Below are 25,503 nucleotides of genomic sequence, written 5' to 3'. Positions count from 1 at the left end.
CTGCTGTCTCAGAGACAGTTAAAATGATCCTTCCTCCTCTGTGTGTAGTGTAACTGCCCTTTGAAATTCTCTGTACATTTATTTACTTAATGTCTATGTATCATATTACTAGGGCACTCGGCCCTGGTTACAAACCCTTTTAAGACAGGTCACTTAGGTCACTTCCCTTTGTCCAGCACTGCTCACCCTAGTCAGATTCCCTTTCTCTTCTGCAACTCTCTTCACTGCAGCTCCATAAAACACAATTCACTGATCCTGTCTCCTCCCTGTGCACTCATTCTTCCCAGGTTAGACGCCACTGGGCTCCCTTTGGCTCCTGGCTGCTTCCCTGGGGCTTCCTGCTCGCCTAAGGCCAGACTTTTGGCTACCAGTTGTCTCCCAGTCTCTCTACCTACCATCTGCCCCATGGGAGACTGATTGTATTGTTATATATTTCTCTTTGCCACCCTCTATATCACAAAAGAGTTATTTATTTGAACAGAAGGCCCATTCCCCCAGGAGACAGGCCAGAAATTCTTTCCTTGGTACGTCAGGTTTTTTCATTTTCCCTTCAGTGGAGCAGCAGGATTCTGAGGCTGGGTTTTAAAGATGTCACTTTCCATGAGTTTCACTGGCCTTAGTGGTCTCAGCTTTGACTGATCCCCCCCCCCCCCCTTTCTTCTGTTCTCTCTTCAATGACAGAGTAGCAAGTAATGCTAATAGTGTTCTACTTTCCAATAGCAGTACCTTGATTTCTACATTTAATGACTTAATAATAATGGGCTTCAATATTTGATCACCAGCAGTACCAAGATTTTTTCAGAATTCTATATTCTGTTCCCATCCTCTAGGATTCACATCTGCTCTGAACTTCAGTTTAAAGATGTAGTTTGCTTTTTATTATCAACCAACATATCAGCAATTCAATTAGTTTAGCTGATTCAAAACCGATTTTTATTGATAGATAGATGGATGAAAGGATAGCTAGCTAGCTACTTTTCTCTAAGTCAGGCTTTCCTAGCCTTGAGACTATTGATGTTTTGGGCTAGAGAATTCTTTGTTGTGGAGGCTTTGCTCTTTATTACAGGATATTTAACAGCATCCCTGGCCTCTCTTTACCCACTAGATAGTAGTCTTGCCCACCCTACACCCCCCAAGTTTTATAGGCAAAAACATCTTCAAATATCACCAAATGTTCTTGGGAGGCAAGATTACTTCCTGTTAAGAATCAGTGATCTAAATCCATTTTACTCTCAATTATTACTAAATAATGACAACAAAATTTAAATTAATATACATTGAGTGAATACTGTAGGCCAGGCCCTTTGGAAAGCATTTTCACATATGGACTTATTCTGTACTTAAAAGACCTATGGATAAAGTGTGAGAAAAATAAAATTTAAAGAAAGTCAAATAACTAGTAAATGGTAAAGCTGTTTATTGTGTTTTTTTAAACAGCCAGTTCCAAAGCTCGTGCCTTTTACAATTATGTCATACACTTTGCATCTTGTCTTCTATGACATAGCTATATTTATCTATGTGCACTTTTTTCTTAGAAGATGAAGGTTTTCTTAAAAAAATCATTAGCTTAGCCCATAGTAGGCAATACTACTTGAACTGAATGTCTTTTAGTTTGATCTGACAATAAAATATTGTCACACTTTGCAAATAGTAGGTTCTTAATAAATATTTGCTAAAATAATATATTACATAGTCTAGAAAAACTAGGTGGCTTCTCCTCTATTGGCTTTCCACATACTCTGAACTTTTAGAATGAAAGGTAAGGGAGTGATAAGTGTCAGTTTAATGTGGCATTTGTATACCTTTTCATTTATTGACTTTAATATAACCTTACTGAATCTTTTCCTTTCATTCATTTTTTTCTTTCTAATCTAGTCTTGGTCAACAATCATAACCAGAGTAATGCTACATTATATTTACATGGTACCATTTTCTGAGGAAGTAGAGCTGCACTACAAACACTATTCAATTTACCCTAAGTCTTTAGTGAGGAGAGTAGGGGATATTATTTTTTTCCATTTTGTAGACAGGGTTAATTGCAGGCATCAAATAACTGACACACCCAAAGATTATTAAATCAAATTCCTGACTCTAACTCATAGCATTACCATTACTAAAGTTAACTTCTCTATTAAGAAATAATGGAACCCTTACTGTCTAACTCCCCACCTTGATTTAATCAACAAACATGGACTGTTTCCTATAGCCCATACATTATACAAATGAAGAAAAACACATTTATTTTTTGTCTACATTATCCCGACTGCTCTGATAGTCACTTAAATTTGCAAGCTCATTTTGGAATGGGCATTAGCATCTCCATTGTTAAAAATGAAGTGGAGAGATATTAAGAAACTTGCCTCAAATCTACAGCTAGAAAGTAGCAGAAACAGGTATCAAAAAAGGTTTTGATTATTGTATTTTAATCAATTTTCACAAACTCTTCTATAAATAAAGAGCAGTCAGAACAAATCAGCCTCTAGGTAAGTTTTCTTCAAATCCCCACAGTTGCCCAAGACTCAGCTTTCCCACTAAAACAGAGAGTGTAAAATTGGAAGAGCTTATATTTTGGGTCCATGGGTCGTGCATGAAACTAGAGGGTAAGTCGGGTAGGTTCTGGAGGGGCTAGAAAAGGGAAACCTACTTACTCTGGCCTTCTCCCCAGGAATACCAAGACTATGGAATGTGACATGTACGGAGGGTTGCCACTGTACTGCAGGGACAACTTGATTTCTTCACTAGATGAAATGATCCCAGGATACTCCACATAGCACTTTGGGATTCTTACAGATGAAAGCTGCTATATACATGTCAGATATTACTATACAGCACTTATAAAAAAGGTTTCCACTTACTGTTGTGAACTCGCTGCTGAACAGCTTAGAGATGATAGTTATTACTGGAAATAGCAGTCAGAATAGCAGTGTAAGTGGCCCTTTTTGCTATACTTTGCTCCATATTTTATCGTTTTTTGCTCTATAATCCAGAGTGGCCTAGAACAGGAGAGGAAAATATTCGCTGACAAGGCTTAAAAATAAAGAGACAACTTTCTATTTTTATTATGATCAAGGTCAACAGCAAGGTTAAGGAATTTCCATGAGTACATCATAAAGACCACAAGAAAATTTTAAAAATTGCTAGAATATATCACTTTCACTTTTAAAACCCATTGCGTAAATGCTATTATCTTCTAACAGTCAACCATTGTAATTGGAAATGTGCACATTTTATTGGTAGAAAATGCAATACAATGCACTGTCTTTATGTTTTTAATCTAATTTTGAAACCTCCTTTTAGGACAATCACCTGGCCCTGAGTTATTTGGTTGGGCTAATTGTGCTTCCCACCTGTGTTCAGTGGCCTCCTATCTATTTGTCAAGCATCTGTAAGAAGCCACTAGAGAGATATGCCCATCACCTTACCCTGGTGTCATTGATCTCTTCACAATCAGCTATTGTTCAGCTGAGCAAATACTGCTTCCTTGGGAAGCAAAACATCCCTGTTCTTTTTATTCCAGTTTGGCTACAAGCTAGATTTCCACTCTAGTGTTAGGAAAACCTCAGTATGACACAGAAATGAGAATTTCCTTTTTCTCTCTCTGAGACTTGACAATACTACTCTTCATATTCACATGCACTGACTACAACCTTTCAACTACAAACCATTGTCATGTACACTAGCTTATCTAATTCTCACAATTTCTTGAATTAGATATGATTTATACTTTTCAGAGAAGGAACATGAATTGAGAAGTTAAATGAAATACCTAAGAGTATGCCACCATTAAATTTAGTCAGAACAAGATTTCAAATTCAGGTCCCTTAATTTCAAATTCTAAGAGCTTTCCTTTATATGAGGGGCTGGGACTCTTTCTGTAAAGGGCTAGATAGTAAATAGTTTCAGTTTTGCAGGCCATAGGACTTCTATTGCAACTACTCAATGCTGCCCTTGTTGAGAGGAAGCAGGTATAGATAATATGTAAACAAACGGCTGTGTTCCAATAAAATTTATTTACAAACCAGGCAGCCTCTGGGCTGTAGTTTGCCAACCTCTACTTTATACTGTGTTTCCCCTGTAATTCTACTATATTTGAGATTTATTTATGGACTTTCTCCATTTTAAATTTTTACAAAGTTTACTTATAAAGATTAGAAAAGAACATGTTTCCTAACCTAAGCTACTCGTTTGAGAAAATTTACTAGCATAATAGTCAATTAATAGAGTAGAAATAGCACTGGACTTAATAGTCAAAAACTTGAATTTGAAATTAGATTTTATATAACCTCAGAGATATGTGACCTTGAGAAAATTATTAACTTCTCTGGAATGGGGCTAATATGGATATAATTTTAATAGTCACTTCATAGGGTGCTCATAAGGGCCAAATATGGTATATGTGGCAGTGACTACACCAGTACCTGCTGTGTCATAAGCCCTTAATAAAGACTTGTCAAATTTCTGTTTTAATATAATGAGAGCTTTCTGTCTTATAAGTCTGGAGTTTTGGCCAAGAAATATGAACGTGATATCAGTCAGGTAATTTCGTGCATATTTGTTGAGCTATTAGTTTATTAAATCCAAATGGAGTTTGGGGCTAATAGAAGGCAGCTTTGTATAGAATTCTGGGGTTATAGATATTACTATATTTCTACTACATTTGGCTTTCAGTTATTGACTTTACTCAGAGGTGTGGTAACCTTTGTGGTTGGTTCCTTTAACATCCCTTCTGCTCTCAAATGATGAATATAGAAGAATCCTGATAATCTTATCTTGGTTATTTCTTTAGGAGCACACGTCTCCTAGTCCTAGACATTGAGATAAGAGAGGAATTCTGCAGTTTGGAAGCTTCTGGAAAAGGTTTCCTCCTTCCCAAGAAGGAGGCATAATAAGAGACCATTCCTTTTTTCCTCTGAACATCCTTCTTGCTGGAGGTTTTGTCTGGAATTGACACAGTCAGCTTACAACCATGAGGGGGACCTGAGGCAAGGCTGACACACAGAAGACAGCAGAGCAGAGGGGTAGAGAGAACTCCAACTTTTCATGACTCTGTTGTGCCTTTAAGAGGCTCAAAAAACCTGGGAACCTTATGTTTAAGCCCATTTGATTGGAGTGTTTAATTCCTGGAAGTCTTGATACTATAGCTTGTCTCATATATTGTTTTTTATCATTTTTATGTGACTTTATTTAAAAGCTAAGGATGAAAAGGAAGAATGTTGGATTGCGGTCTTGATTCTGCCACTCTGATCAACTGAATGATTTCCTAAGAATCATTTTTCTTTTCTGAGTTTTGGTTTTTCTACTCATGTAATGAGAGAGTTAGATCAAAGGCTTAAACTTCAAATATATTTCCCCACTGTAATAGTTTATAAGTCCACCATAATGCATGGGATGCCTCTTCTTTCTGGCAACACATTCAGCCTAAACCCACACTGCTCAATGTGGTAGCCATTAGCCACATGTAGCTAGTCCATGTTGAGATATGCTATAAGTATAAAATATGCACAGAGTTTTGAAGACTTGGTATGAAAAATGGAATATGAAATATCTTTTAAATTATTTTTATATTGCTTACATGTTGAAATATTTTGCATACATAGATTTAAATAAAATACACTATTGCAATCAATTTTACTTATTTCTTTTAATGTTGAAACCTACTTTTTTTTTTATAACTGAAATCTGTAGGAAGGGCTGACAGGCTGGTAACTCAGGTAGGGTTCCTACGTTGCAGTATTGAGGAGAATTCCTTCCACTTCAGGAAACCTCAGTCATTTCTCTTAAAGCCTTCACTTGATTCGATGGCATTCATCCACGTTATGGAAGGTAATCACCTTTACTCAAAGTCTCCTAATTTAAATGTTTAGTGTATCTAAAAAATACTTTTACAGCAACACCTAGACTGTGTTCTGCCAAATAAACGGTCACCATGGCCTCTCCACATGGATATATAATATTAACCATCACAACTTCCATAGTCTGTTTTCTCCTCCTTTAGAATTCATTTGCCATCGGTCTATGAGAAACTTTAATATGATGTTATGCACATCAAGGATTTGGCTTGTATCACGCTGCACTTTTTTACACTGCCCCTTCTTACTGTCAGCAGCATTCATTGTCTTAGGGCAAAGATGATAAGACTCATGAGCAAAATCACCTTTGAGTTTCAATAAGGCTTTTTTGCATTTTAAAATTCTTAGCTCTACAATCCCAGGGTATAATGTTTATGTCATAAATAATAAATCTGAGCAAAGAGACAACAAGTCAGGCTGTCTCATTGCAGAAGAGGTAAAGATGACATGGGGAGGGCAAAGAGAAGAAGATGAGGGACTCTGATGTAGGCGGGTTTCTAAAAAGCAATCCTGTGTAGCATCCACCATCTGCTCCCTAGTTAGGGTGGGGTGCAGAGTAGAAACCTGAGGGAGAACTCAAAATTCAAGAGCAGTGGAGAGCTCTACCTGCATTTCTGGGTGGAGCTCGGGAGGACTGCGAGCCCCACAGGATGTTCCAGCGGGCAGCACGGCACCGGCGTGGTGCAGACAGCCAGGCCCATGTCACTGAGGAGCAGGAGCTTGACATGGTCTGTTCACCTCTGGGGCCTGGAAGGACCTGAAAGTGAACCAGACCAGAGATGCTTGTTGCTAGAAAAGAGAATGGAAGCGGCTGAGATATGTACGGATAGATGACCAAAGACCAGGTAGGAATGAGACAAAATATTGTATTTTACTTCTGGACACTGTGTATCTGAATATAATTTTATGTGTCTATCTAGTATGGACAGATGATGACTGAAGACTCCCCAGACATCCACACCCCTCTACTACTAGACTGACATTACTAAGTCGGAGGTGACCATTTATCTCCATTTGCCTAGGATATTCCTGATTATACTGGTTGGTTCATGCCTAATTGTTAAATAGCGGCCCTTCTCACTCTGGAAAGTGTCCTACTTTGCACTAAAAACTATGTGGTCATCTACCTAACTTCTCAGAACTTAGATGCAACATAGAAGGAAAAGTGGGAAGACTCAGTTAGTTGAGATTATGTTTATGCTACCTGGAAAAATAAGGAGGAGAATCTAATGTAGAAATTAAATAGATTTAGCCCGGCCAGGCGTGGCTCAGCGGTTGAGCATCGACCTAGGATCCAGGCGATCAGGGTTCGATTCCCAGTCAGGGCACATGCCGGGGTAGCGGGCTCGATCCCCAGTCGGAGGTGTGCAGGAGGCAGCCGATCAATGACTCTCATCATTGATGTTTCTCTCTCTCTCCCTCTCCTTTCCTCTCTCTGAAATCAATAAAGATATTTTTTTTAAAAAAAGAAAGAAATTAAATAGATTTATAGAGAAAATAAGATTGAGTTTTTGGCATACCTGAGACTGTGTACTGAAATTCACGTTTCCTAACTTAAAAGGCATCTGAACACCAGGAGTTTAAATCTTAAAATCCACTGTGCTATGCACAAACCATTACCTGAATACATATAAAATTTCAATATTTTATATATTTAATTTCAGGTTCAAGTTCTTATAGTGCCTTTTTTTCTTACAGCAAATATAATCCTCACTAATTTATTTTTATACGATGGTAGAAAACAAAGGATACTTAATGAAGCGCTTCACAAACCCAGCCAAGGGGGGTTGGACTATATTCAAGGGAGTAAAGGAATCATTTGTGTTTTAGCAAATTAGCTTGGGCAACAGTGTGGGCGATGGGCTGGATGCTAAGGACTAGTCAGGAAACCCCAGTGGCCATAGGGATGGGAAGTGAGTCTCAGCTGAGGAAATAACAGTGGAGATGCCAAGAGGACAGACTTGAAAGCCATTTAGGAAATCAATGGAAGATATTTGGAGGCCCATTTTACACTGGGAGTAAGGAACAAAGACACTTGTGGAGGTTAGAAAGTTCAGTGTGGGACACGCTGGCTTCCGATCCTGAGGGTTGCTCAGAGGGAGATGATAGTTTTACAAGTGAATTTGGGGGTTTAGAGCCTGACATGAAGAAGAGTATGAAGGACATGTGATTTGGAGGCACCAGCCTGTAAGAGTTAGAGAAGGTAGTCAGCACTGAGCAAAGGAAAAAATAGCGATCACTTTCTCTTAGTCTCTCAGTAGATATAAACTTCACTCAAATAAGCTTTATGTGGAAGTCAGACTAGATGGTATTATTCTAAAATAAATAAAATAATATAATAGTTCTATGACATAAACGTTATACCCTGCCATTATAGAGCGAAGAACTTATGCTTAGAAATTTATGTAGAAAGACTTTTGCCTGAGACCAGTGTTTCTTCACTGGGGGCGATTTTGCCCTTCGCCCACCAGGGGACATTGAACAAAGCCTGGAGGTATTTTTGGTTGTCTTAACTGGAAGGAGGTACAAGGAACTCTTGCTGGCATATGGTGGTAGAGGCGAGGGATGCTACTAAGTATCCTACAGTTCACAGGACAGCCCCACCCCAACGAAGAATTGTCTGGCCCAAAACTATTGTCAATAGTGCCGAGGTTGAGAAACCTCCGCTTTAGACAGTTGAGCTAACAATTTGGTTGAAAGAGCTGAAATCATCCTTAAATTGTTTTTCTGATCAAGAAACACTACAGAAAGATTTTGATGTAATGCATGAAAGAACCTTGATATTCTGGCTGGGAAGTCCATTTCAGTTAGCTTCACTAACCCGCAAGGTCACTTATCTGGTCAGGAGACCTGTGTGCACAGGAGCTCTCTGGGCACACACCACACTGAGGACTCCAAGAAAGTACAACACTTTCACTCCCTGAACCTACAAGAAGGTCAGCAGTTGATGCAAAGATAAATCCTATAGCACGGGAATAGATAGGACAGCAAGTATATAACACCAAAGGCACCTAAAAAATGGAGGGTTGAAAATGACCATTAAATTTGGCTGCTGCATTGTCAGATATGGGGATAGAAGGTGGTGATGGTGGTCAGCAATGTAATAAGATAGTGGATAAAAACACAGGTTGCTGAGTCTAACTGCCTGGGCTTGAAAGTTTCTGGTTCTATGATTCATTAGTTGGGTGATCTTGAGCAAATTCTTTTCCCATGTGTAAAATGGGGATAAAAATAATACCTGCTTCAAGGAGTTATGTTTGGGAGTAAATCAAATATCACACACAGAGCTAGCAAAGTGATTGGCACATGGTAATAAATTGCTTTGAGAGCTCGTAGAGTGTGCTGTCAATGGAGCAAAAGAAGACTTAGACCCAGTGCCCACTGCTTCCAAAGTGACCCTTCACCTAAGGGCTTCCAGGTCATCTACACAGAGATATTTACAGTATTAATGCTGAGATTATAATGATACCTACTGTTTCATTTTTAATCAAATCAATAATTTGCTGAAATCAAATATTTGTTGAAAGTGGTGATATTTTTGCTGTTGATTCCACTAGTTTCTACCATAACAAATGGGAATAAATAAACTAGATTCATGCTTTTCAAGTTGAAGTTCTCATATCCCTAATGAAAAAGTGGGAACTGGAGATAAGATGGGCAGTTATAGAAGACTCAATGATTCCAAAGAGTCTCAATGCAGAGCCTGCATGCATACAAACTACAGTTACATTTAAATTCTGTTTTTACTACTCCCTGTGTGCTCTTTGGCAAATTACTTAGCTTTTCTGTGTTTCTGTTTCCCTTATCTACAAAATAAGGACAGAAACAATCTCAGAAAATGGCTGTGAAGATTGAAAAACAAACTCTATGTAAAGTATTTGGCAAAGCCCAATGAGAAAATGTTTAGAAAATATTAGCTATTTAAATTTTAAGTAGTTAGCAACCATAAATGTATATGCATACAAAATGCAAGTGACTTTTTAAAGATCAGCTGTGAGATGCCAGAGAAATTTCACATTCACAGCATGTGCCATTTTAAGGCCACTTTTGTATTCTATTTGGCTTTTCTTCTATGAACACTTTGGTACATTTTTGAGAAGCATAGACATAGTGGCATCCTAGTCTCCTAGACAGCTATGCACTCCTAGAATATTTTTGACCAGTACTCTTAGATGCTATTCAAAAAACCCTTATGGACAGCTACGTACTCAATATCATTTTCAACTATTCAGTATTATTATCTCAGCCCTCATTAATCACACATTGCACTCATTAATCACATTACAAAAGAGGATCATTAACAACTGAGGCCAGATGTGCAGGAAAATCCCCTGCCTGGAGCCAGGCCTGCCGGATTACTCGGTCACACCAACTGTGCTAGGATAGCATCAAATGGGTGACATTGCTATGGAGTTCAGAGGAACTGTATGATCTAGGTAATTTCTTGAGCAATGATCTTAAATAACCAGAGATATACAAAGATAGGGCAAGACCATAGACAGGGCAAGCAGAGGTGAGACTCTCAAAGATTCCAGGTAATATTTTTTGTAAATAAATTTAATATGCCAACACTTGATATAACAAAATTTGTGAACCGGAATTTACTTACTATTTCAGATTAATTGAATGATTAACCTGATGATTCCTTAGCTGTGTCTTCTCCATCTGTCTCTTTCTTCATTCTCTATATATCATATGTAGATTCTACCTATATTCACTTTATTGACTTATAGGAGATAGGAATTTAGCCTCCCCCCCATTCCCCACCCTTCTCACAGTTCTCTCATCCTCCTGATACTTACATTATTTTCTCTGTTAGAGCAATAATTACTTTGTAATAATTATGATTGTATTATTCACAGTTGAACCATATAATCCACTATGATTACATTTCTTCTCTCTTTTCACTTGCTTGGTTTTCTGTCATGCACAATATCTGTCATTAATTCATTACCAAGCCCAGCAACAGAACCCTGAAATCACTCTCAGGACAGTCAGACTTATTAGGTAACCTCCCAAGTTCATTGTTATCCTGGAGACCGCCCTCCAGGAATCCCCTACCCTTTGCTACAGCTGGCCCAGTTTCTTCCGAGGGCGGCATACAGCGGTAGACGTGCAATCTGTCTTCAACGTCCTCTGGGGAATTTTCCTACTTTCCTGCGTCGTGTGTTGCTCTTTCTTGTTTCACTCCATCTTGAAATTGGATCATACCCTCCAGTAGTTTTATGAGAAAGAGTAAAGGATATATATTGGCTAAGTATAGAATTCCAGAGTGGAAATGGTTTTCATCAGGACATGTAAGTCGTTGCTCCATTTTCCTGTCATCCTTAATTGCAGTTGAGAAGTCAAATGCCATTCTGATTCCCTATGATTCGCACTGCGCAAAAGTTCACTTCCCCTTTCGAAAGTTTTTAAGATCATACTCCTGTCTCTAATGTTCTGAACTCTCACTAGAATGTGTCCTGATGTAGGCCTTTTCCATGAATTTTGCTGAGCACACCACAGGTTCTTTTAATCTGGAATTGGTTTTCCTCACTTCTAGAAAGTTTGCTTGATTTTATTTTACATCTTTTCGCTCTGTTTTCTCTTTATGGAACTCTCATCAATATTACTTTTAGTATTGGACCTTCTCTAATTGAATGTATCTTTAAAATTTCTTATTGTTCCTCTTATTTTCTACTTTCTGGGAGATTTCCTTAATTATATCTTCCAAACATTTTTTTGAAAAAGAAATTGTTAGCCTTCGAGTGCGTGTATACTGCTGTATTCCCAATGGCTGGAAGAGTGCCCAGGACACATTAGAAACTGAAAAAAAGGTTTGATTGATTGAATAAATGAATGCTACCACATCTTTTTAACTTTGTGAATGTTCTTCCTTATAACCTCCTATTTTTATTTCTTGAAGGTAATTTCTTCTCTTATTTCTATGATTACAGCAACTAGAGATGTTCTAGAATTTGCCTGTAAGATTTTATACTCCCTTTTTTTGCTGTCTTCTACTTGGTTATTTTGGTCTTTTTCTTTCATATTGAAAGCGCTCTTCATATGTCTGGTGATCTTCAGCTTTCCAACTAGCAAGGCCTAAAAATACTTTGTGTCCCTGGGCAGGCTGGAGTGCTGGGCTGCTCGATGGGGTTATCTGGCTACGAGTTTCACTGGAGGAACCTGAACGATCAGCATCTGTAGATCTTTGTTTCTCAGGGTGATTTTTAATTTTTTAGTTTTGGTAAAATACACTCCGTAAAATTTACTATCTCAACCATTTTTAAGTGTACAGTTCCTTGGTATTAAGTATATTCTCTTTGTCAAACAGTAGATCTCTAGAATGCTTTCATTTTGCAGAACTGAAACTTTATATCCAACTCATTCCTCCTCCCCCTTGACACTTTCTGGTAACCACCATTTTACTTCTTGTCTCTATGAATCTGAGTACTCTAGGTTCCTCATATAAGCAGAATCAGGCAGTATTTGTCCTTTTGTGACTGGCTTATTTTATTTAGCATAATATCTTTGAGGTTCATCCATGTCGGACATACCACATTTTGTTTACTGTTGATGGGCACTTGAGTTCCTTCCACCTCTTGGCTACCGTGAATAATACCGCTGTGAACTTAAATGTTCAAACATCTCTTGGAGATCCTGCTTTCAAATATTCTTTTGGAAATATACCCAGAAGTAGAATTGCTGGGTTATAATTCTGTTTTGCATTTTTTGAGGCATCAGTATACTATTTTCCATAGCACCTGCTTCATTTTACACCCCCAACAGTTTCTTGACATCCCACCAACATTTGTGATTTTCGGTGTGTGTGTGTACGTTTCTAAACAGTAGCATCCTAATGAGTATGACGTGATATTTCATTGTGGTTTTCACTTGCATTCCCCTTATGATTAGTGATGTTGAGCACCTTTTCATTAGCTTGCTGGCCTCAGGCTGGTTATTTTGTCAGAAAAGAATTATCTGTCTCTTGTCTAGGGTTAATAAAAATGGTTATTAACATTTTGGAAGCAAAGCAAAAGGGCGCGAGGGTGGGGGTGTGGTCACCACTGTGCAGATTATTATCCATCCTTTGTTTTCAGGATGATGCCCTGCCCCTTACCTGGTCCCGGTGCCCTGAATTCAGAATCCCTCCGATTCAGCCTGTCCAGGGACGGAATCTCCAACATCAGCTGAGTAGAGAAATGGGGGTGGGATTCAAAAGTATCAACTTTTTTAAAAACAGTTTTCCTGTTTCAGAACACCTGTACCCTCACTTTTAGTCGTCACAATTGACTCAGATTTCTGAGGCTTAAGGAGCTCTCTAACACCAATCAGTTCACTCCTTGGCATTACCCTCTATGGCATTTATTTGCTTTCCAGTTTTTAAAATGTAGGTCAGTGGCCCCCTGTGCCTTGCCTGGGCCATCCAGCATGAGCTACAGAGCAATCTGATCTTCAGATGGCTGCTACTTGTACTGGGCATGGAGGTGCCCTGGAGAGGCCAAGCTGTGAGCCAAGACTGGCTGCAGCTAGTGCTGGGCTTGGGGCTACTTAGCAAGCGGCAGTGTATGGAGAGGCCACATGCTGCTTATTTGCAAGATCTTTGAGAGATTTTAGGAAAGTCTGCAGCATGAGCCTAGACAGGCCATTTGTGTTGAAAAGCCACTGAAAGCTGCTTGCGAGGGCCTTACAGTTGGGTGGGGTGGGGTCTCAGAGAATCACCAGGGTGGGGCTAATAGCCTTAGCCAGGTTGACGGGGGCTCCGATAAGGCCCCTGCCTGCCGGCTGTGTGGGTGGATGGCTCAGGAGAGGAATAGTGGCCTCTGTGGCCTCTGCCAGCACTTCTGTCTGGGAGGAAATGGCCTTTTCCAACCCTTATTCTGAAGCCAGGCAATTCAGTCCTTCTCTATGTCCTTAGCATGTTTCAAACGGCTGCCCACTGCTGGAGCTCAGCGCAAGGGAGGCCGTGCAAGCCCGTGCCTGCGCCCTTCAAGAGGACCCCAGCAGTCCTCTGTCTCACTCAGGCGGGGCTGGCTTTCAGTCTGAAGTCTTGGCACTGGAACCCTGGGCTGGGGAGCCTGTTGTGGGTCTGGGACCACACTCCTCGGTGGGCGCCTCCACAGCCAAGGTATTCACCCTAATGTTCAACTACCGCATGTGGGTGTGGTACCAGCCCATTCCTTATCCCACCCCTCCTACCAGTCTAGATGTGAGCTCCTCTTTATATCCTTAGTTATAGGACTTCCATTCAGCTAAATTTCAGGCGGTTCTGAAGGATGGTTGTACTGTAGTTTAGTTGTAATTTGATAGGGTTATGAGAGGATGCAAGTACTGCATTTACCTAGGCCACATCTTGACCAGAAGCTTGCAACTACTTTTCTAATGCTCAAACAGCTAGTAAGAAAGTGAAGGATTTAAGAGATAATGACAGTACTTTAGACTCTGTCTTCAATGCCTCCTACGATGCAAAATACTTAAACTACATAGATATTAGGGGAAAGTGGTCAAGGACATGAAGGGCAAAAGAAGTGAGAATTAAAAACTAGATTCAAAGTTATTAGATACAGAATCCTCTCCTTACCTCCCCCAAACCATTCAGGCACCTCCTCCTAGCCTGGGAGTTGAGTTATCTGCTTCACCTGTGCCTGGACTTGGGCATATTCTCTTGGCATTTTGGACATAATGACCAACCCTATGTAAAAAGAAGATGCTGAAGCCCAGCCGGTGTGGTTCAGCGGTTGAACATTAACCTATGATCTAGGAGATTGAGGTTCAGTTTCCTCAGGGCACATGCCCTGGTTATGGGTTCGATTCCCAGTGGGTGGGCGTGGAAGAGGCAGCCGATCAATGACTCTCTCATCAGTGATGTTTCTTTCTCTCTCTCTCTCTCCCTCTCCCTTCCTCTCTCTGAAATCAATAAAGACTTATTTTAAAAAAAAAAGACATGCAGAAGAGCCCTTCACAAATGCCTGTTTGCTATGGTGTGTCTGAGTCCTAGCAAAATGCCAGGAACTGGAGGAAAGCTTATGCTCCTCGGTTTCCCATCCTAAGGAAGGTCAAATTTATTTCCACGAAGATGCGCCTCTGCTTTCGCCCTGCCCGGGGGCGGCGCCGTGGCTTCCTGAGGCAGGGCCCCACGCCCGCGGCAGCTCAGCGCCCCGGGCCTTCAGCCCCGTCCCGGCCGTGGCCGTCTCGCGCTGCACTCGCGGGCGTCGGGGGCCTCCCTGCGGGGGCTTCATTTGACTCGCACACAGAGCTAACCGAACGCAGTCGCCCCTCGTTAGGGCAATCAGAGAAAACGGCTCCATTTGGGAGGCTAAAGAAAACCTGTCCACGTTTCCTAAATACCCTGGCTTCTTAGTTGTTCAGAATAAAGGGACTGACTTTCGCTATTTCCCAGGTGGTAGTGGTTTGAAGCAGAGTTTTCTTCCCTTTTCATTAGAAACAGGCTTTAGTCTGAGAAACGGTAAAGAAGTAAGATCCTAGTAAATAAAGAAGCAGAAACCTAATACTAGCGCCGTGGACGAGAGCAGAATATGACTTCTGTATTAAGGGGCCTGATGAATGTTTTCACATCATGGGAACCGCTCTAGCACAACCTTAAAATAGTACTTTAGAGATATGTGAGGACATGGAGAAATTTGTCTCTACACTTTAAAGCTTTTCTCTTCCACAAAGACTTTTTGTAAGAATACGCCTTGGGGTAGAGCTAGGAGAACAGGAAAGAAGATTTCTAGCCTTGAGCGTTGCTGCCCCCTACATGGCAGGGAGGCTACCAAGCCCAGCGCCTTTCCGGACGGCCCTGCGCTGCAGTGTGTTCTGTGAAAACACACTTTGCCAGCCCCCAAATTCCTTTCTGTGATTTGACTATCCCAATGACAGTAGAAATGAGACTATTTGTAATTTTCACCTCACTTCCTGGCTCAAGTTCTTGCAGAAACTGGACCAAATGGTTTTGCTTAGATTGGTGGGAAAACACCGATTATTTGAAATAGGGGCTGATCTAAGAAAATCTTCCTTATCATAAAAACAGTCCTAAGTGTAACTTGATCCCTGCAGCTATGACGCTCAGGGAGAAATGAAGGCTCTTAATGTCCCTGTGCTATAGGGGTTTTGTTGTTGTTTGTTTTCCTGGCAGGCTCTAAAATACAAAAGGAAAAACTAAATTAAAGAATGTTTCCTTAGTTGATAACTATAAATTGATGTAAAGGAAGATAAGATAAATGTAAGAATTCTTTGGATATAGATAAAAGAGGTTACTTCTGATAGGAAATGTGGTTGCCTCTGCAGAATTAACAGAAAATCTCTTTAAAAGTCTAAAGAAAACTTGCGATATGTCAAGAACACGTCATAGACTGTCCTTTTATCCGAGATGGCATCATCCGAGGCCATGATGCTATTACTGAGGCTGTGTGAAAACACCTTCTCCCTAGAAAACACACTCAAGATCGAAAAGCTGATTGATGACTTTACAGATACTAGCAATTAAAATAATTGTTAAGTGAATAAATAATAGGCTTTGTGAGCATGTACCAACCAATTATTGCTACTGCATAATGTTATGAATATTGGCATTTTGCAGGCATATGGCACTTTGCAGATTTAGGTACAGTGTTGTACTAAATCTGTACTAATTATAAAAACCTTGTATCTTTAAGTAAAAAAAAAAAAAATCACTGCTGCCTTTCCAATTAGTAGTGTGTTAATGAAAACCAAATAAATGCAAAAAACCCCATGATGTCAAAATTTTAAATAAAGACGGGATCTGAGAAGTTTGGAGTGAGGGTGAGAGGAGTGAGTTGTGCCAGGAGAGGCCTCCTCCGAGCCCCTGCCCTGCCATGCTCTTACTGGGAAACTTTGTTTAATCCCAGTGCATGTATTTTCCTTCATGCCATCTGTCATGTCCTTGTTGACGAAATCCCAGCCGAGTGGCCTGGGAACCACCGACTGTCCATGAAGCCATGGAACTTCATCAGGAAGACAGCTACTCCAGAAAGCTTTAACTTTGCAGCTTTTTGGTTACTGGTCATCTTGAAAGTATTTTACAATGCTGTGGACACATTTACAAAGCAATGACTTTCTTACATGACTAGACACAACTTTGGGCACTTTACAGGTAGAACAACATTTTGTAGAGAATCAAAGGGTATATAGCACTGCTTTTACATAACTGTACATGTTAATCAAAATGTAAGCAATATAAAAATTTAAAAATGACATGAATGGTCCCCTCTGTAAAAATAAGACTTTAAAAATCAATTGGATTAATGTATTCTGAGCTTTCACTTTAAACACTTGGCATAAAACTTATTTTTTTAAAATTCAATTATTATAATGTGCCCTCCAAAGATTGAAGAGAAACATTATTTTTGAGTAATTACTCACTTGAGTAATTATAAAAGGTTTTAAAAAGAAGCAGAACATTGAAGAAAAATGTACAAGGAAATAAAAATCATCCCCAAATACTAGCATCGAGATAGAATGTTAATATTTAGCAAAGTGTTTTCTTATCATTTTTCTAATGTGACATGTTCAAAGTAGACTTAACTTACCTTCTAAAATAGCAATAGACTGTTCCAGGGGCCTAAGGTCACCCCTGTAGTTGTGTGTTTATAATGCTATACATTTTACCTTATATTTGAAGTGCTTTGCCGTGTTCAGATTGCTTTCCATAACCATCCTGTGGAGTGCCTTTGCACAGGCCCTGGGCGGAGCTCTCTACAGGGCCGGGGAAGTAAGGCCTGAGCAGCACAGCAGGGACACGCTGCCTGGACACATGGCAGTGGAGCCTGGGCCCTGGAACCTACGTTCTTTCCAGATTCTTTCCTCGGCAGTATAGCCAGTGTGTAACTTACAGTGAATAAGAGAATTCCCACCTGCAAATTTGAAAATATGGTGGCTTTTTGGAGGCAAATATGTAATCATAGATATCACCAAGATTATTGTCAATAAAGAGGAACAAGATAATTTTTAATGACTTATTTATTATGACAAGGAAGACTCTGGGTATAAACACTGTTGTTCACCAATCCAATTTCTCTACTGGTTACTTAAGGCTAGGCCACCAAAAAGCACAAACATGGAATCAAGTTTTGAGTTTCTAGTTGTGGTTGGGGTCACCACGTGGTTGATCCAATTAATTGTCTGACAACTTGCTATTTTAAGTTCTCTTTACAACAGACATTACTGAAATGTTGAACATAAGTCAATATAAAAAAGGCATTTTTAAAGAGACTAGATTGTTTAATAAACAACTCACACATGGATATTAGGGAATTTTTAAAAATGTATATCTCTAAAACTCACATTTTTAGGACAATTTTTCATAGCTAATGGTGTTGGTCTCCAAAATTCATATTGATAAAGTATTTTAATTAGCCATGTGATATGAATTATTAATTTTAGCAACTATAAAATGATGCCAAAAATCTTAAAAGTCTCTTTTAGTAATGTCAGGATTATGTCAGTTCTAATTTCCCATAGCTAGTGACATCATAAAATATTCATCAAGGTTTCAGTATTGGTTTCCTAAGACCTAAAAACATGCTAAATTTGGCAATGGTTTAAACTTGTTTTTATTCTTCTTTGAAAAGGGAATAATATACAATATAAATCACAGAAAATAAATCAGATCACTAAGGGCCTTAATAGATGAGCACTTTATGTCCATTCCTATTTATATTGCTTTGCATATTTTAGTTTAAGAATTCGTGCTAGTCAAGCTTCTTTCTGGGAAAAGAACTACAAGAGTTTATACTTTATAAGGACAATTGTGATGTGCTGTAAGCAGGGTTATCTTCCCTAATTCATATCTGTATGGCCAAGAAGATCAACCTTTAGCTAAAGACATTAGCTCCCATGTTATTAGAAATCCGAATTAACTTAACTGCACAAGATTGGTCCCTATTATACTCTGTATCACTTATTTGGGCTAATTGATGACTAAATGGAACTGGCTATTTGTTGACAACACTTCATCCTTAGGGATTAGATTTACTGCAGGGTGATTGATCTGAATTAAAGCATCTACTAAAACAAAATGTCCTAACCTAACAGATCAAACAAATTTGGTAAGGTTTTTAGATTAAATACATTGAAGTAACATTAAATTTAAAAAGCATTGTGTGTTATATTGTTTAAAAGCAATGTGGTTTTAATGTTGTTTATTATATAATTCAGGAACTGAAAAGACGGAAGAAAATCTAAAATGGTGTTAAATGTCTGTCTGTGGGCTAGCATTCCTTGTTGAAAATATTAAAATAAAAGTAAAAAACAGGAGTAAAGGATAAATTAGACAATGATTTTCTAAAATTAGGTAAATTTGGGTGTTTTCTATCAGTAATTACACTTCCAATATACTCTGGCTAAAGTATTAGCAGATCTACTACAGCCTAATATCTTGATCTAAATAACAGCATAGCGCACATACAACGATAAACAAATGGCATGTTTTGAGTTTCTTAATTTGTCCAAATCCAATTCCTATAGATGAGGCTTCATTCAGCACAGCTTGCAGAAGCACATCTTTGCTATCCAGGAGCGATGCCTTGGCTCACCTAGAAACAAAACAGATTATTTTTCGTTATATGATGAAATAAAGAAGAAAGAAAGAAAGAAAGAAAAGAAAGAAAGAGAGAGAGAGAGAGAGAGAGAGAGAGAGAGAGAGAGAGAGAGAGAGAGAAAGAAAGAAAGAAAGAAAGAAAGAAAGAAAGAAAGAAAGAAAGAAAGAAAGAAAGAAAGAAAGAAAGAAAGAAAGAAAGAAAGAAAGGAAGGAAGAAAGGAAGGAAGAAAGAGAAAGGAAGGAAGGAAGGAAGGAAGGAAGGAAGGAAGGAAGGAAGGAAGGAAGGAAGGAAGGAAGGAAGGAAGGAAGGAAGGAAGGAAGGAAGGAGGGAAGAAAGGGAGAGAGGAAAGGAGGGAGAGAAGGGAGGATGAAAGGAAAGAACAGAGGAAAGAAATAAAAGGGAGGAAGGAAGGAAGGAAGGAAGGAAGGAAGGAAGGAAGGAAGGAAGGAAGGAAGGAAGGAAGGAAGGAAGGGAGGAAGGACTTATAATTTCTGCATTTTTTTCTATCTTGAAATAAAATATATTAATATAATAAAATATTATTGTCTTATAAACCAGGCCCCAAGTAAATATATTTTAATTGCACACATTATTAATATAGGCTTTTTTTGATTGCCAAGAAAACTGGAAGTTTTCACAAGAAACTAGGTTTGAATTAGGTTTGAAATTAGTAAATTTTCATAAATTTCAAGGAGCTGAATTATTTTTTAGGGAAACCCACGGCAGCAGTTTAAGAGTCAAATGTTTAAATGTTAGTTGAAATATGATTTGAATTATAGAATTTAAAAACCTCACATTTATTTCTCAGACTACTTGGATGATTGTTATTATAGTCTACGAAGTATCACTTGCTTTAAATTAATTTGATTGTTAAACTAATTGGAGAATTGTGCCTTAGTTAACTACTTCTAAACACATTTACATTAATGATGTGACTATACATAGTAACTCCCACTCCTACTGGCAAAACTCGAACACCTGATTATTTGGTTTAGTTAAAGCAGTATTCAATATTGTATAATATGTACTATATATAATAATATATTAGCCTAGAATTTTACATAATTTAAAAGTTATTAGGTGATGCTTAAATTTTTTCCTTTGGGTAAATTTTAAAAAAATACTGATATTGTTAAAAACAACTAGAAAGAGTTTCCATGTTTTTTTACTACTGAAATTGTTCTTACACCTTCTAGAACATTTTTTTTAGCAGTAACCATAAGAAGTGTGTTCTCGATGGCTATGATTGATGGGCTGCTCACACATTCCACATTTTTTCTGCTTCATGCATCATCATCAGCCATCTCCAACACTCCAGTCCTGAATCTGTCCTACTTTCTGTTACCTGATTTTTGCTGGTGATTCATGAGCCAGAATAGTAAAAGAAAAAAAAAAAAACCACCTTAGCTTTTCACAGTGTAGTATCCCCTGGAAACTGTGAGAAATCTAGTTTTGTTCATCAGATTCATGCAAATATAATATTGATCGACAATGATGTATAGAGATCTACACATGTAACGTGCTATATAAAAACGACTAAAATGTTCTATTAACAGCAGAATGCATACTGATTATAAATTCCTTCAGAATGACGTGAAAATGCTTATTTGAATGCCTTTTTTGTAGTTTCAAGCTCTCACCTGTCACTATTATTTTCAACTGAAGCTATTTTTATGTGTACTGTCCCTAGTGCACTAGGAAGTGAAATTCTTAATTTTCCAACCAATAAGGTGATAAAAGCTCAAGGTCTCTCATTAACACTTGGATAAGAATTGTGAATGTCGCACTAAATTTTTATCATCATGAGTGCAAAGATGAGGGGCAAGAAAGACTTTTTATTATATCCCAGAGAATGGGAATCCAGCTTTAATCGCTGCATGAAACAGTTAACAAGAAGTTAACCAGCAAGGGACTGAACTGAACTATTGTTGTGATAGCATCTTTCAGATTCAGAAGCGATCAGGCCCTTAAAGAGCCAAAGAAAGAAAGCCTAATGGCCCCAAAATCTCAAAAAAGGGAGCTGCAAGTTCACGATGTTGTCTCAGTGCCTCTATTACCAGACATCAAAGTTATTCCCACAGGTTTCAGGAATGTATAAACGCCAGGGAAGAAGAAAGCAGACTTCAGAGCCTAAGCCAGAAACTTCAGTCTGGGATTCACCTGTGGGGCAAAACTCTTTGCTAATGAATTATTCCAAAGGAAAGACACAGCGGAGGGAGACCTGGGCCTATCAGGCGAGGCCTCCAGGTTCACTAGCAGGGTCAGAGTAACAAAAGAGCTCTGGTCTAAAGTTGCTTCGCCAGCTTCATGGCCTGCAGGCACTCACCTGGGCACACGGCCTGAACAATAAAGGGATCTCGGCGGCGCGCACCGCCCGGGCCCCTCTGTGACCCACGTGCCCGCCCCAGCCCGTTCCAATGGCCGCCGGGTCTCTCCAGGGCCCGAGAGCAGGGATGTCGACGCAAAAATAAAGCTCTACAGGCGAAGCTCAAAACCCATTGTATTCAAAAATTATCAATTTACGAAGTCAATCTTACCGTTTTATATAAATTCTAAAAATTCGATTTTAATAATCACATTTTAAAATGTTCTATCAGTGTTTGAAAAAACTTCAACTTCACTTTTAAAAAAAGCTATTTTAGTTTTCCTGTGCTCCGGTGCCCCTTTGCACTCCACGTGCAAACGAGTTAGCATCAGCAAGATGAAGCTAGAAGAACGAAAGTAAAATGATGTTTAGAGGATTCACAAAGAGAAGACTTTATTTGAAAAAAAGAACAATATATGAGACAATCTTCTTCAACAGTGCTTGAATGGGAAAATGATTTTTTGTTTTCATGTTCTATGTGCTGTTCAAACTGCTGGTCTATTCATTAGAAATGATGTAATAAATGTATTAGTCATTTAGAATTGCAGAGATAAAACTATATAAGGTCAATATCCATTAAAGCTCAAAGACTGACCACATTCAACTTTGTAACTGGGGGATTTGGCATGTACACGAAAACGATAAAAGGGGTTTTAAATGAGTGATAATATTCTAGGTGAAAATGGTAAGAATGATGCTTTCATGATTTAAATTCACTGCCTTCTATACAAGGATTGACTAATACACTAATGCAATGATAAACTTAGCCACTGAAGCACATGTACTGGTTTAAAGACATTTTCCCAAAGCTTATGACTTAAAACTCCCAAATTTTGTGTGTGTATTTTTCCCTTCCTCAAAGGTGGTTAAACATAGTTTCCAGAGAAACACCCCTTGTACATAGTAAATAGAGATAACTGAACCACCAAATTAATATTTGTAGTTTTGGGGCCCTTATATTTGAGTGACTTATTATTTTGAAGTTAATATCTGACATTGAGAAGTAGATAGTCATATTTTCACAGTTCAAGAAAGTCCTTATATGCCACCAATTTCACATATCTTCCTTCATGCTCAGTTTTAAGAATTTTGCCTCTCAAATGTTCATACTTCAGAAAAATGCACTCTTTCATCAAAATCTTTCTTACTAAACAAGCACCTCTGTCAGAAGTGTCTTAATTTCTTATCACAGAATTTTATCCACACGAGGAGCAATAAATAATTCATGTCATTGCCTCTTTGTTGTGTGTCCCTGAACTGCACAGAGCTGGAAGGCTGACAGCTGTGTCAGGACAAGCACCAAAGATCTGACATGACAAGTGACTAACAAGTTTCTTTCAGTTCATAGTGAAAGAAGACAATGGCCCAAAGTGCAGAAAGAAATCCTGAAACAAAATAAAACTGCTTCTTTCTTTTTACCTAAGTGTTTGCAATGAGCTTATTTCCAACCCTGGTCATTTTATAGGACTGCCCAGCCCCCTTTATTCCTCACACTTGCTTGGCCATTTACGCCTGGCCACGGATCAATATGAGAAATTCTTGGAGAAATACGATGTCTCCATGACAACCAAGCCACAAATTCTCAGTGGAAGGCAGTGAGACCAGTAGTGAACTCTCCAGAGGTTTCCAGGCCTATAAGGCAAGATGTCTTAAAATGCAGGAATGGACAGAGGAAAAAGCCAGAGTAATTCATTCTTTATTACCAGTTTAATGATGTCCGATGTATAGAACACAACTCACTTTTTAAGTTAAGATCCTTTCTCAGCACCTATATTTTCTAATGAATCTTTCTGTTTTGATAAATCCTTTTGTTTATATCAATCAGATTTGACTATATTATATTTCAATCTCACTACAATTTCACATTGAGGGAGGATAGGAATCTATTCAAGTTTTGAAAGGGTATAAAGTCCATCTATTCTTGCCAAGGCAAAGAACACTTAGGCAAAGACATAGCTCATGGATTTAACTGCCTGACAAAATGGTTGATAAAACACTGATTACTGAGACAGTTTAAAAAACCTAGTCAAAATTAGGCAATTTGAGTCAAAACAAAAAGTAATTTGAAATTAACTTTATTTTAGAAATTCAATGCTACCAGTATCCTCTCCCTTTTAGAGTGGAACTGATCACTTGTCTTTCGGATGTCACGGCAGGGGATGGGTTTGATGTGCTGATTAAAAATTCCTGTCATTGCTAAAGATGCCATTTCTCCGTTTTGCGGGAAAGCAGAAGCGTGGCTGCGAACACACAGCAGCAGCCCATCTTCTGAGGAATCTTCGTGCTCAGAGGGGACTGAAATACAATGCCAGCGCCACTGGGCCTATTGGGGTTCCGAGATGACTTAGGGGACCTGACATAGATTGCAGGCTGCACCTTTCACTGAAAATTAAATCTCAGTAGCTCTCCTCGGGGAAGGATCAGGGGACTGTTTGCAGCTGCCCCCTGTCAGCGAAGGCTACAAGATTTGGAAATCTCTTAACTAAGCTGACAGGCCACAGAGAGGATGAATCAACAATCTGATACATGGATCAGCACACAAAGGTGCGAGGCGGGAGAGGGTGCACAGCGGCCGGGAACAGGGCAGGGAAAGGTTTGGTGGGGGAAGGGAGTTAACTCTTTCATTCATGATAATAAGGTGCCTTTTAGCACCTTTTGGCTCTGTAGTGATCCAGGAACGCCATTCAACTTTTAAGATATGTATTTTTTTCTTTTAGTTAATTAGTTGTTAAGACTAGGCATGCTTCAAAAGACAACAAAAAACAGAAACAAAAATCCATGCTGCACTGTTTCTGGCCATATTTTCCCAGTACATATCTGTCTATTCTTTCTACAAAGAAGATACAAACGGAAGAAACTTGGACATTGGGTAAATTTTATTGTGTGAGGCAAGGTTATTATTTTCTTTTTTGTTTGTTTTTTCTAAACAGTTGACAACATCCATTAGTCCGTCACTGTTATGCTAAAATCCTCTCATCCCAGGTGGAGTCCTGTTTGTATTTAGAAAGGTAAATAGATTGTAATAATGACAAGTTGCACCTCTTTTGTCTCTGATTTTCCATTTCCTCTTGATCCCATTATTAGAAATATTTAAAACATTGCCATTTCTTCAGTTTCCAATCTCTGCCTCTATTAACCAGGTTAGCCTAAAATTGATGATAATGAACTAATAGTGTCAGCTTCCCTTTTCAGTCATAAAGCCTTTGTACTTCCTCCAACTGAATTCTTGATGAAAGAGGAAAAGATAACAGCTCCACACCGTGACCCCTGGAGGTGACCATTAATTTGACAGTGCAGCTGCTAAGAGAAAACAGCATTACAATGTCCTCTCTCCCCACCCCCTTCCAAGGACCCCAAAGCTGTGTCAAATTTATCATTTTATACTTGACTATTTTTAAATGGCTTTCACCTGGACTCTCAGACTCTTTCACGACACATCTGTCAGGCATGTCCTCTGTGTCTTGGAAGTTTGCCGAGTTTGAGTCGCTGTCATGCTTGACCAGACTGGCTGAAGCTATTAAAGAGAGAGAGAGAAAGAGAGAGAGAGAGAATGATGAAAAAGTAGTAATAAACACCATTAAAACATTTCCTTTCAGTTCCACAGCAGTTTCCAGGGACACACGATGTAAACACAAACAATAAATTGAAATAAAATGTATCCTCTAAGTATGTATTGGCAGACATGTAATTAGTTGAAAAATCTATAGATGAGACTTTATCTTAGGAGAAAAATAAGTTCATGGCATCA

The 25,503-nt window shown here is 38.8% G+C and overlaps 1 protein-coding gene across 3 annotated transcripts in view; it reads right to left on the bottom strand.

Moving 5' to 3' along the window:
• Positions 1 to 18,803: 18,803 nt before the first annotated feature.
• WDR72 (WD repeat domain 72) overlaps positions 18,804 to 25,503 on the bottom strand; it is a 174,866-nt gene continuing 168,166 nt past the window's right edge. For 2 of the 3 annotated variants that reach the window (XM_087814578.1, XM_016224977.2), the window contains exons 18-19: positions 25,165 to 25,269; positions 18,804 to 19,384 (exon numbers count right to left, since the gene is read on the bottom strand). In XM_087814578.1, the coding sequence (XP_087670704.1) occupies positions 19,329 to 19,384; positions 25,165 to 25,269 (161 nt within the window). In that variant the 3' untranslated portion in view covers positions 18,804 to 19,328. Of the gene's footprint in view, positions 19,385 to 24,943; positions 25,270 to 25,503 lie in introns of those variants that run through there. The other variant, XM_087814576.1, reaches the window with a different exon arrangement.

The sequence above is a fragment of the Miniopterus natalensis genome, chromosome 1, assembly GCF_054644295.1.
Source record: "Miniopterus natalensis isolate mMinNat1 chromosome 1, mMinNat1.hap1, whole genome shotgun sequence".
Lineage (NCBI taxonomy): Eukaryota > Metazoa > Chordata > Mammalia > Chiroptera > Miniopteridae > Miniopterus > Miniopterus natalensis.
This window is presented reverse-complemented; position numbering and strand designations above follow the sequence as displayed.